Raw genomic sequence first — 12,802 nt, 5'->3', positions numbered from 1 at the left:
GACTAAACCTTTGCCACACAGACATATGACAACATCCTACACCATGTCTTCCCAGACACACACACACACACAGTCAAACCCTGACCGGTGACCACATAGAAATAGGACACACCCATCAACACAAACACGGTCAAACCAAACATTGACCACATTGGCTGGTGATGATGTGGCCGGATAGAGACATCGAGGTCACCAAACTCTTATCCACACAGACACTGAGGTAAAGCAAGCCCTGTTGTCAACATAGCCACACTTGACACACCAAAGCCTGACCACACAGTCACGGAGACCTACAATTAACACCTTTTGTGTCTCACAATCCCATAATCTTAACAACAACATAACATGCTACAGATTTGCTTTCGCTCTGTGTGAAATGTGATGCTTTGTCTTCTATCACAATAGGCCTAATCCCAGCCCCCGTGCTAATAAGAACGCCATAAAGACAGAATACATGCGCCTTTAATTCCTAGATAGGATGTTCTGCCCCTACCTATCTCCCCACGCGTACGCGATCAACCTAAAAATCAATTTTTGAATTCAAAGTTTTCCTGTCTCCCAAGCAAACAAAAGGCTACAACATGATGCCATGACGTCAGGGCTTTGTCTGATGTGCCTGAATGAATTGAGTGCATGCTATTAATCCTGTTCAAGCAATAACGTTTGATAAAATCACATTTGTATGGATCTGTCAATCAATCTAATGATCTCTATCTGCCTATCTATCCCTGTATTCCTCCCTCTCTCCCTCCCAGTCCCTCTCTCCCTCTCAGTCCCTCTCTCCCTCTCAGTCCCTCTCTCCCTCTCAGTCCCTCTCTCCCTCTCAGTCCCTCTCTCCCTCTCAGTCCCGCTCTCCCTCCCAGTCCCTCTCTCCCTCTCAGTCCCGCTCTCCCTCCCAGTCCCTCTCTCCCTCTCAGTCCCGCTCTCCCTCCCAGTCCCTCTCACCCTCTCAGTCCCGCTCTCCCTCTCAGTCCCACTCTCCCTCCCAGTCCCGCTCTCCCTCCCAGTCGCTCTCCCTCTCAGTCCCGCTCTCCCTCCCAGTCCCTCTCTCCCTCCCAGTCCCTCTCTCCCTCTCAGTCCCGCTCTCCCTCCCAGTCCCGCTCTCCCTCTCAGTCCCACTCTCCCTCTCAGTCCCGCTCTCCCTCCCAGTCCCTCTCTCCCTCCCAGTCCCTCTCTCCCTCCCAGTCCCGCTCTCCCTCCCAGTCCCGCTCTCCCTCCCAGTCCCGCTCTCCCTCTCAGTCCCGCTCCTCTCAGTCCCGCTCTCCCTCTCAGTCCCGCTCTCCCTCTCAGTTCCTCTCTCCCTCCCAGTCCCTCTCTCCCTCCCAGTCCCGCTCTCCCTCCCAGTCCCTCTCTCCCTCTCAGTCCCACTCTCCCTCCCAGTCCCGCTCTCCCTCTCAGTCCCACTCTCCCTCTCAGTCCCGCTCTCCCTCTCAGTCCCGCTCTCCCTCTCAGTCCCGCTCTCCCTCTCAGTCCCGCTCTCCCTCTCAGTCCTGCTCTCCCTCTCAGTTCCTCTCTCCCTCCCAGTCCCTCTCTCCCTCTCAGTCCCTCTGCCTCTCTCCAGTTTAGCCAATCCTGCTCTGTCGTTGGATCACAGACTTGCGTCACCATGGCAACAGCTGACGTCTAAAGTAACTGCCCCCCCAAAAAAGTGTTTTTGTGTATGTGTGTGTGTGTGTGTGTGTGTATGTGTGTGTGCATGCATGAGGGTGTGTGTGTGTGTCTGTCGAAAACCTCCCTTGTTTCTGATACAACCATTTTCTGCAAAACGTTAATCATGACCTCATCCTCCCTCCACCTATCCAGTTAATTGTCCAGCGCACCGCTCTCTCTATTCCCTTTCAGACCATATTATCCATATTCACTTTTACTATCTTATCCATTCAATATGGTATGTCGTCTCTGTTTCCTATGTGTGGGCGGCGGTTGGTGATACTTAAATATCTGAAATACCGAAATGGCAAAACAAGGAGATGGACGGATGACAAAACTGTGATGACGATGAGGATGATGATGAGGATCGGTTTACGGGTAAGGGCACAATGACAAAGTCAGGAGTGCCACTGTTGCTGCCCGACACCACCTGAGTCTAACTGACAATAACCGCATGGCGGTATGGTAGACTAGACTGGGTATAACCTACCTCACCATGGCAATACTGTTATATGGCATAAAGATAGAGGGAGAGAAAAAGGGACCATGTTGCCATCATGTCAGTCAACAAATGAAGGTGACTGGCTAGAGGTGGAGAAGGAACAGGGGGAAGAAAAGGAGAAAGAGAAAGAGGGGAGACTCCTTTCTTTGTCTGGTGCAGTGCACATTTTTCCCCTCCTCTGTCATCTTCCCTCTCTATCCTCCCCTTGACAATACTCCTAGACCCCTCTCTTTCTCTTTGTCACCATGTACCCCCGGTTCCTTCCCTCTCTCTTTCTCTTTGTCACCATGTACCCCCGGTTCCTTCCCTCTCTTTCTCTTTGTCACCATGTACCCCCGGTTCCTTCCCTCTCTTTCTCTTTGTCACCATGTACCCCCGGTTCCTTCCCTCTCTTTCTCTTTGTCACCATGTACCCTCGGTTCCTTCCCTCTCTTTCTCTTTCTCTTTGTCACCATGTACCCCTGGTTCCTTCCCTCTCTTTCTCTTTCTCTTTGTCACCATGTACCCCCGGTTCCTTCCCTCTCTTTCTCTTTGTCACCATGTACCCCTGGTTCCTTCTTTCTCTTTCTCTTTGTCACCATGTACCCCCGGTTCCTTCCATCTCTTTCTCTTTGTCACCATGTACCCTCGGTTCCTTCCCTCTCTCTTTCTCTTTGTCACCATGTACCCCCGGTTCCTTCCCTCTCTTTCTCTTTGTCACCATGTACCCCCGGTTCCTTCCCTCTCTTTCTCTTTGTCACCATGTACCCCCGGTTCCTTCCCTCTCTTTCTCTTTGTCACCATGTACCCCCGGTTCCTTCCCTCTCTTTCTCTTTGTCCCCATGTACCCTCGGTTCCTTCCCTCTCTCTTTCTCTTTGTCATCATGTACCCCCGGTTCCTTCCCTCTCTTTCTCTTTGTCACCATGTACCCTCGGTTCCTTCCCTCTCTCTTTCTCTTTGTCACCATGTACCCCCGGTTCCTTCCCTCTCTTTCTCTTTGTCACCTTGTACCCCCGGTTCCTTCCCTCTCTTTCTCTTTCTCTTTGTCCCCATGTACCCCCGGTTCCTTCCCTTTCTCTTTCTCTTTGTCACCATGTACCCCCGGTTCCTTCCCTCTCTTTCTCTTTGTCACCATGTACCCCCGGTTCCTTCCCTCTCTCTTTCTCTTTGTCGCCATGTACCCCCGGTTCCTTCCCTCTCTTTCTCTTTCTCTTTGTCCCCATGTACCCCCGGTTCCTTCCCTTTCTATTTCTCTTTGTCACCATGTACCCCCGGTTCCTTCCCTCTCTTTCTCTTTGTCACCATGTACCCCCGGTTCCTTCCCTCTCTCTTTCTCTTTGTCACCATGTACCCCCGGTTCCTTCCCTCTCTCTTTCTCTTTGTCACCATGTACACCCGGTTCCTTCCCTCTCTTTCTCTTTGTCACCATGTACCCCCGGTTCCTTCCCTCTCTTTCTCTTTGTCACCATGTACCCCCGGTTCCTTCCCTCTCTTTCTCTTTCTCTTTGTCATCATGTACCCCCGGTTCCTTCCCTCTCTCTTTCTCTTTGTCACCATGTACCCCCGGTTCCTTCCCTCTCTTTCTCTTTCTCTTTGTCACCATGTACCCCCGGTTCCTTCCCTCTCTTTCTCTTTCTCTTTGTCACCATGTACCCCCGGTTCCTTCCCTCTCTTTCTCTTTCTCTTTGTCCCCATGTACCCCCGGTTCCTTCCCTCTCTTTCTCTTTCTCTTTGTCCCCATGTACCCCTGGTTCCTTCCCTCTCTTTCTCTTTGTCACCATGTACCCCCGGTTCCTTCCCTCTCTTTCTCTTTGTCACCATGTACCCCCGGTTCCTTCCCTCTCTTTCTCTTTGTCACCATGTACCCCCGGTTCCTTCCCTTTCTTTCTCTTTCTCTTTGTCCCCATGTACCCCCGGTTCCTTCCCTCTCTTTCTCTTTGTCACCATGTACCCCCGGTTCCTTCCCTCTCTTTCTCTTTGTCACCATGTACCCCTGGTTCCTTCCCTCTCTTTCTCTTTGTCACCATGTACCCCCGGTTCCTTCCCTCACTTTCTCTTTCTCTTTGTCACCATGTACCCCCGGTTCCTTCCCTCTCTTTCTCTTTCTCTTTGTCCCCATGTACCACCGGTTCCTTCCCTCTCTTTCTCTTTGTCACCATGTACCCCCGGTTCCTTCCCTCTCTTTCTCTTTGTCACCATGTACCCCCGGTTCCTTCCCTCGCTTTCTCTTTCTCTTTGTCACCATGTACCCCCGGTTCCTTCCCTCTCTTTCTCTTTGTCACCATGTACCCCCAGTTCCTTCCCTCTCTCTTTCTCTTTGTCCCCATGTACCCCCGGTTCCTTCCCTCTCTCTTTCTCTTTGTCCCCATGTACCCCCCGGTTCCATTCCTTTTTTTCCTTTGTCTGTCCGTGGCACATACTCAGAAATAATCATGCCCTCCCTCCCATTGCTCCACCTCTATCTCTTTACATGTTCCGTCTCTGCCTCTCCACCTCTCCGCTCTTATTTATTTTCCTTGTTCCCGCTCTTTATTTCTCACTCCCTCTATCATTAAAGCCCCTGGTAAAAGGGTTGCTATAGAAACATATTTATTTGGAAATGAAGGGAAGAGAATAATTTCTACTCTCTCTCTCTCTCTCTCTCTCTCTGTCTGTCTGTCCGTTTGTCGCTCTGTGTGTATGTGTCGTTTCCTCTTTGTCCTCTTCTCTCGGGCTAATCTCCCATATTTCACATCTCAAGTGCTTTATTTGTATTGAACCACCTTTACAGACATCGTTACCATGGCTACAGCCAGTGAGGACCACTGACACAATGATAGACACACAGTGGCCATGACAACCCCTTGGAGCAGTGCAGGGTGATATGATAATTCCTGGTCAAAGTGTCTGACACGTTATGAGACGACATGAATATGCTGGGCTTTTCACAACTCCTCTCTTCAAGATAACCCAGCCCGTCCTTTCTGAAACAAGCATGCAAATGAACGACAAAGAATACTTGAAGGGTAACCAAGGGTGACCACCACGGACTAACAATGTCAGGCCGCTTCGAACCCTGATCAAGGGCTACGCTATACAGAATTATCAAAGTGGAGTTTTGTGGTAACATAGGTCCTCGGTCAAGGGATATTTTGTTTCGTACTCTGAATTAGCTAGCAAAATCAATATCGTTATGAATCGATAATTCACCAGAGTGATTTCCAAATAAGCGACTGTGACTGTTTTGAACTGTGTTTGGGAAGTAAAGATAAACATGGTTTTAAAAAGGTGGTGGTAATATTTCAGTCAGTACAGGAAAACAAATCGTCGGCCGCTTAATTTACCCTGTCCCGCCGGCTCAACGTACCAAGAGACCACTTTTTTGGGGGGGACAAGCTATATTTTCAAAGCTGTAATGTTCACGTGAATACTGATTATTTACAGGAACACACAACATCCTGAAATATATGCAGATGTCTTTGTTAGAAAGAATACGGTGTTTCCCTTGACGGAGTAATGCTGAATGTAAAATAAAAAGGACTCAACTTAAACAACTCTCTCCTTATGGAATTGATGTGAATGAGCTGCATGTAGCCATATCCTTCCAACCAACATTTTCTTTTTTTTAACGATTAGGATTATAAAAACAACAACAGTTGAACCGTTAACTAAATATGTTCCCATTTTTACTGCGGGCTAAATGGCTGTATGGCTAGCAGTGTAGACCAGGCACATAACTGTAGGCTTATTAGTTAGATGGCTAGCTGTAATGTTGTTATCGTAGAGAGAGAGAGAGAGAGAGAGAGAGACGGATGGAGCGACACAAATCTCCCTACCCTTCTCGAGAAGAAACTCCGAGAGCGAGAAATCAAATGACATCATCACCCGGCGGCCACATTCCTACAGGGGGAGGAGGGTGGAATAGAGGGATAGGGGATGGAGGGAAGGATGGTGGAGGAGAAGGGGACAGTGGGCGAAGAGGGGGAGGGGGAATGTCCCAAAACTTTTGAGGGAGAAAAACACAGCCCAACGACAGCAGTGAATCCCATCTCGTGTGTGTGTGTGTGTGTGTGTGTGTGTATATATATGTATGTGGTTGCAGGTCTGTGTGTTTGTGTGTACAGGGTGGCTGCACTCTTCCTTCATCATGTGCTCTTTTAATTTATGTGCTTCTTCTTCTGACCCCTCCCCCTCTCCTTTTTTCTCCTCTCCTTTCCACTGACGAAAGGAATGCAATAACCACATCTGGAACTTATTAGAGAGAGAGGGGGGAGAATTGAGCTTAGCTAGCAGAAAGAAGGAGGATAAATGGAAGGACAGAGAGAAGGGAAAGAGAAAAACTGAGGGAGGGTAAAAAATCAAACTGAAAAAAAGAGGGAGAAGAAGAGAAGTTTCAACAGTGATTAATGCCAATTAATTCTAGTCTAAGCCCAGGCATGTGCAGAGGCATCTTCTAAGGCTCAGAGCTCAGGGAAGGAGAGAGAGGCCTCAGATGTGGGTTAAAGAATTCTGATTTGAGAGTAGCACTTTGAACTCTCTCTTCCATATTCTATGTCAATGAGGTGTGTGTGTGTGTGTGTGTGTGTGTGTGTGTGTGTGTGTGTGTGTGTGTGTGTGTGTGTGTGTGTGTGTGTGTGTGGCCAACTGTCCCTACAGAGCAGCCAGTCAGGCTTGAGTAATCGTCCCTTTCTCTCCCCCTGGCCCCCAACCCCTCCCTATTCCTGCCTCTCTCTCTCTCTCTCTCTCTCTCCCCCGCTTTCTTTCTTTTCATCCCCCACTACAACCACCCTCCGAATAAAAACTCTAATCGGTCTTGATCTGGGCCCCCTCGACTTCACCCACCTGCCCACCAGACCACCCTCCCCACTATCGCCACACCAGAACCTCCCCCAAACACAACTTTTTACCACCCCTCCCCCGACCCCCAAATTGTCTCTCAGCAAAATGTAGACACACACAGTTAGAAAACATGGCAAAGAGGCACAGTCAAATGTGTCTCTTTCTCTCTTCTATTCCTCTCTCTCTCTTTCTCTCGCCCTCTTTCACTCCCTCTCTCTTTCCCTTTCTCTCTCGCTTTGTGGTTTTAAAAACTCCATTGGTTAGGCCAGTCAAACAGCTTTAGTAGGGTCTTTAACGTCTACTACTATAGGCCCGGACGGCTTGCTGTCATTTTGAGTTGCTACATAATGCTATAATTTAATATGTTTAATTTATTACACACATAAATTTAGATTATTTTATAGATTAGTATCCTATACATGATAAACAATGAGCGTCAATAGGCGTAATCTAATTAGTAGTTTTCTAGCAAGTTTCATTGTCTGTTTTTGTACCTTTACAATAAACAATAGGACAGCCCTACTACTAGGTAGTAGTATGTCTGCTTCCAACTCACACCCTCAAACACATAAATCCCCTGAACGCAGCTCACTTTCCACCCCACGTTCCAGCTCACACTCTCAAACACCTAGATCCCCTTAACGCAGCTCACTCTCCAGATCCTAATCACCTGAATTCTAATCACCTGTTCACACACCTGGAGGTCATTATCACACACTATTTAGTTCAGTTCTTTGCACCCCATCACTAATGACGCCTTTTGCCTATTCCCTATCGGATTTCCTGTTACCTACCTATTGCCTGATCTCCCGGACTACGTTACTAGCCTTCTCCCTGCCTGTACTGTTGCCCTTTTTGACCCCCTGTGTATGACCTTCTGCCTGCCCCTGGACCCAGCTACCTGCCTCCTCCTGTGGTCCTTTGCAATAAGCACCTGCTGCACCCTGCGCTTGAATCCAGCTCTCTGTCTCCCCTCGTGTTCATTACATTATGTGTCAAAATGAGTTTTAAAGCGTCAAGTCACATTGTGTTGACATTGAACGTCACACTGTAGCATAGCCATAACTAATGTGAAGAAAATGCTGACTATTGCTTGATTACATGATGGAATTGTAAGTAGATCTCATTGTTACATCCACATTATGAATAGACCCACATGTGACTTAAACTACACAGTCTCATGAGCTACATGTTCCATTTCAATGTTTTTTAGCAATATTTACACACAAAAACGTTGAAATAGAATATGTAGCTCATGAGACTGGGTTGGGTTGTTTGGTCGGTAGTGTGTGTGTGTGTGTGTGTGAATATATGAATGTGTGTGTGTGTCTGATAAAACCCTCCCTTGTTTCTGATACACCCATTTTCTGCAAAACGTTAATCATGACCTCATCCTCCCTCCACCTATCCAGTTAATTGGGGTACATAACCTCATCATTCCCTTTCAGGCCATATTATCCATATTCACCTTTACTATCTTATCCATTCAATGCGGTATTCATCTCGGGTTTCCTATGTGTGGACAGCAGTTGGTGATACTTAAATATCTGAAATTCAGAAACGACAAAAACAATGCCAGTCTGGTGTATACATGAAGTAGTTGTGACATTGTTCATTAAGGACAGAGGCTGACAAATGTTGCACCTGCACTGAGGCCTTTGTTATAGCAGTCTAGGTAGGTACATTAGCAACACCAAGTTGCAATGTCGCAAATTTACCAGGTGTAGGCTACTAACAACAATTGCAATTTCATGGATTATAAAGAGTCTTTGCAGGACATACATTTACATTTCATACCATATGAAATGCCTGTTAAGATCTTGTTGATCTTCAAGTGTTTTGAGAGCAGTGTTTTGGACAGGCAGTTGGAAGAGTATAGCCTACACATGAATGATAAAATTGTGACATTGTACCATTGCCATAAGGAGCGCAGTGTGTGACACATAGTTTACAGCCACGTAACTAACACGTGTGTGTGTGTGTGTGTGTGTGTGTGTGTGTGTGTGTGTGAGTGCATGCATGCTTCAGCCTCGATCCATGTGAATAAGATGTATTAGTATGTTTTGTAGTGTGTAATGACTATTCATAACGATTACTGTTTATAGCTGCCACACTATAGGCCATCTGTCAGTTGTTTTACAGGATTAGGCAGTGAAAAGGTGATACAATACTAACATTTAGCATTCCGTGTATAGTTATACTAGTATACTAATATTGTGTATGGATGTTGAGTGAAGGACAAAAGAGTTGCGCTAGCCTATAGTGATCTAAAAAGAGACACAGGCTACATGGATGACATCATCCTATATAGACCTTTCAAACACGCCCCTTACCTACGATAAAGTGCTAGGCTGGTCAGTACCTGCGCGTGCCCGCACATTCACAGTACACGCACTCTCTGACTGTCACGCACAACAAGGTAGACAATGAAAAGGGAGGGTTGCCTTGTGCCGTGCGCGAGCACAAGGAAGATGCTGTAATCGAACAGGTAGTCTAAGAAATCACGTCCACCTTGAGCACATGTCTCCTAGCAACTACGTTATAACAATAGCTGTTATACCTGTCAATGCGCATGTATTAAAGATATGTCATCTAAATGACATTAGGGGTATTATACGTGAAGCTATGCTGGCCATACCTCGATTCGAAATGAAATACATGGCGAAAAAAAGTCCCCATTCCAATCTTTGTGTCGCGCGCACGAGCAGAGCAGGATACAGCGGCAGCTACGCATGGCAAGCTGGAGACCGTCTACAATGGCCTTGGTGTGTGTGTATGTGTGCGTGCGTGCGTGTTATTAGGCTATATTTCTATCTCAGGCACCAATAAAAAATGGCAAGCAACGTTTGAATGATTGACACAAGCCGTTCCCAAATTACAATATCAAGCACCATTGGTCAATCATTTTAGACGCGCACTGTCATTCGAATCACGTCATTTCTGCCTAACATCATATTTGAAAAAGGCAATAGGCTACTGTATGCACAGGACTAAGGTCATATGGTAGATACTAGATTTTCGCACCAATCAGGCCATGATCATGTTAGACACACACACACACACACTGTGGAATAGCCTACCATTCACACTGCCCCGCATATGACAAACTCGAGGCCATATACGCAGAAAAGAGGAGCATCTACTTCTATCGCTCTCTCACATACACACACACGCGCGCGCCCACACACAAGCACATAACTGAAACGAATCTAGAGCAACTTTCCCCCTCATCAAGTTTAACAAGCCTCGGTATTGTTCGACAACATGAAACAGTGTCTCGTTTATTAAGGAAGGTAACCCTTATCTTACCACGGTGAAAACTCAACGCCAAACTCAGGAGCAGAAGCCTATGCATCGTTCAGAAGACCAGCAAGCCCGTTAGCTCAATTCTCCGTGAGGACAGCATCAAAAAAAACGTTGGATTTTATTCACCACTATCGGGCAATTGTAATCCTTCCAGTGAATATATGTGACGATTCGTCGTTATCCACCTCCCCTTTCTACTCTTTTTTTTACGGTTTAGATCATTTCTCCGTTTTTTCCTCCTCTCTCCTTTTTGCTGTCTGCTCTTGCGTGCTCGGCGACGGTCCGTTTTCTCATTAGCGGCGCAGTCCTTTCTCTCTCGCTCTCTCCTCTCACGTACGTCAGCACCACAGCACACACCCCTCCTGTTTCTAGTCTGAATCTCGCAGTAGATGGTAGTGATACCTCTATTATATTTTCATGTCTTTGTCACCAGAGAAAAACTACACGAATTTGTTTTGTTTTTTGCCATTATCTCTGTGTTTGTCTATTTAAGAGAGATTGAGTAATAGGTCACAGATCTAATGACATGTCATGGTAATGGAGTGCTGATTTAGTTGAATCATTCTGCCAGCAAATCCTTCTGCAAACATTCTGCATGGCAAAACCAAGTTCTGCCCCAGAAGTGGCAGCGTCTGTCTCCTCCTTTCTCTCAAAGTAATGATGAAGTAGAGGCTATATAGCCTATTATAGCCAGCTACATAGGCTATACATACATGTCGTTTTCAATGTCCCCATTGCGCCTGTATAGTGGGCTGTAGTGGGCTCTCATATCCATCTCTCTCGGCTTTGCGTCAGCCTAGGCTACAACGCGGTGTTGGAGCGCCCTCAAGTGCACTGACTCAATAATTACTCCCAAACAACTGGAAACACTATTAAAATGCCTACACACGGATGCACCTCGTAGAAACAACACATTAAGTTACACAAATGTATTCACTGAAACATATAGCCACTCTAATTAGGATTCCAGGTATTGTCATCATTAAATTGTTCTGCTGTTGGACCGTTATTGCATGTATAGCTAATTCACTGGACTGGCATTGATGTATTTTTGACTAAATAAGTGATTCATTTTCTACCATTACTCAGAGGATCTACTTGAGAAAAACTATATTGGAATGGATTGTTTGTGCGGTGAAATAAATCTGTCTATAGTAGCCTAGCCTGAATTGTTGTTATAATTAAGGTCTAGCAAGAATTTCTGTTTTATAAATACCTTGATATTGCAATGCTCAATAAGTGGTCGAATATGCTATTCTATCAGGTAAATATATATATTTTTAAATGTATCATTGTTTATTTGATATCAATTATTATTATGGTTAGGCTATGTGATAAATACAAGTATAGCCTACATATTGGGGTGTAGAGATGTAGTGAAGAGCAGTATTATATTTAGAACATTTAGAAGGATACATTGAATGAAAAGGTGCCTGCAGTTTATTATCGGACATCATACATTTTCTGTAATAAAAAATCCGCAGGTCTGCCATGTGGCACCCAGAGGTGACCCATCTCTGCCGGGACTCGAACCCGGAGCCTCTGGATTAGAAGTCCAGCGCGCTATTCCATTGCGCCACAGAGACTGCGCCAATAAACATGATTCCGGCACGGTTTAGATACTCACATCCTTCTAATGTCGACGCTTTCAGCATTCCTGCAGCATCAGGACCACTCTTCTTGGACATTTTGGCTCTAAGAAAAAGGCCGGTAGAGGGCGCTGTACGCCGTCTCTTCAATGCAATTCGCACGCTCGAGCCTCTCTCCAGAGCCAAAATGGCGATGTGGTGAACATGTATTTAATTTAGGCTTTAATACAAAGCGTTGTGCAATAAGGAGCTTGAAAGACAATAGCCAAATAATTGTGTGGAATAGTAGATATAGCTTGCGTCGTTACATCATCATCCTTTTCTGTATACTAACTGAGGGATTTTATTATTTTGGTGAATCCGCACAGAATAAAACACGCTCAATCAAGTAAACTGTCTTTAAGCTACTGTTACTTTCTCATTATTTTAGCGTAATTTGTTCAAATTTTTATCAACCATCACACCATGCACGGATGGGTGGAAATGAATGCACAAGTGGACAGACAGCATCGACAGCACTCAGCGTCTGTACCAGAATCTTAAGTAGCCCCAGCTACATTGCACCGCGGTTGCATCATAACATCCCCATGCATTGAAAAACAGATTCACTACACTACATGGAACAACAGATAGTAAAACCAAAAAAATTAAAGGAAGTTTCTTCTGAAGATCTTTTTTATTTTATTTTTTTACATGTAGTTATCCCTTTATTTTAATCAATCAAATGTATTTACAAAGCCCTTTTTACATCAGCTGATGTCACAAAGTTCCATACAGAAACCCAGCCTAAAACCCCAAACAGCAAGCAATGCAGATGTAGAAGCATGGTGGCTAGGAAAAACTCCCTAGAAAGCCAGGAACCTAGGAAGAAACCTAGAGAGGAACCAGGCTATGAGGGGTGGCCAGTCCTCTTCTGGCTGTACCAGGTGGAGATTATAACAGTACATGGACAAGATG

At 45.9% G+C, this 12,802-nt stretch overlaps 1 protein-coding gene and 1 non-coding gene across 2 annotated transcripts in view; both read right to left on the bottom strand.

The window, feature by feature from the left end:
- Window positions 1-10,561, bottom strand: part of LOC115133506 (kin of IRRE-like protein 1) — a 37,128-nt gene extending 26,567 nt beyond the window's left edge. The window contains 1 exon segment of the mRNA XM_065021881.1: window positions 10,260-10,561. Coding sequence (XP_064877953.1) covers window positions 10,260-10,305 — 46 coding nt within the window. The 5' untranslated portion in view covers window positions 10,306-10,561.
- Window positions 10,562-11,768: 1,207 nt separating this feature from the next.
- trnar-ucu (transfer RNA arginine (anticodon UCU)) lies at window positions 11,769-11,842 on the bottom strand. Its single transcript has one exon. It is a non-coding gene; the product is annotated as a tRNA-Arg (tRNA).
- Between the last annotated feature and the right edge of the window lie 960 nt (window positions 11,843-12,802).

This window comes from Oncorhynchus nerka, linkage group LG8, assembly GCF_034236695.1.
Source record: "Oncorhynchus nerka isolate Pitt River linkage group LG8, Oner_Uvic_2.0, whole genome shotgun sequence".
In the NCBI taxonomy this organism is placed as follows: Eukaryota; Metazoa; Chordata; class Actinopteri; order Salmoniformes; family Salmonidae; genus Oncorhynchus; species Oncorhynchus nerka.
Note: the sequence above shows the minus strand (reverse complement) of the source record. Positions and strands in the feature narration are given on the sequence as shown.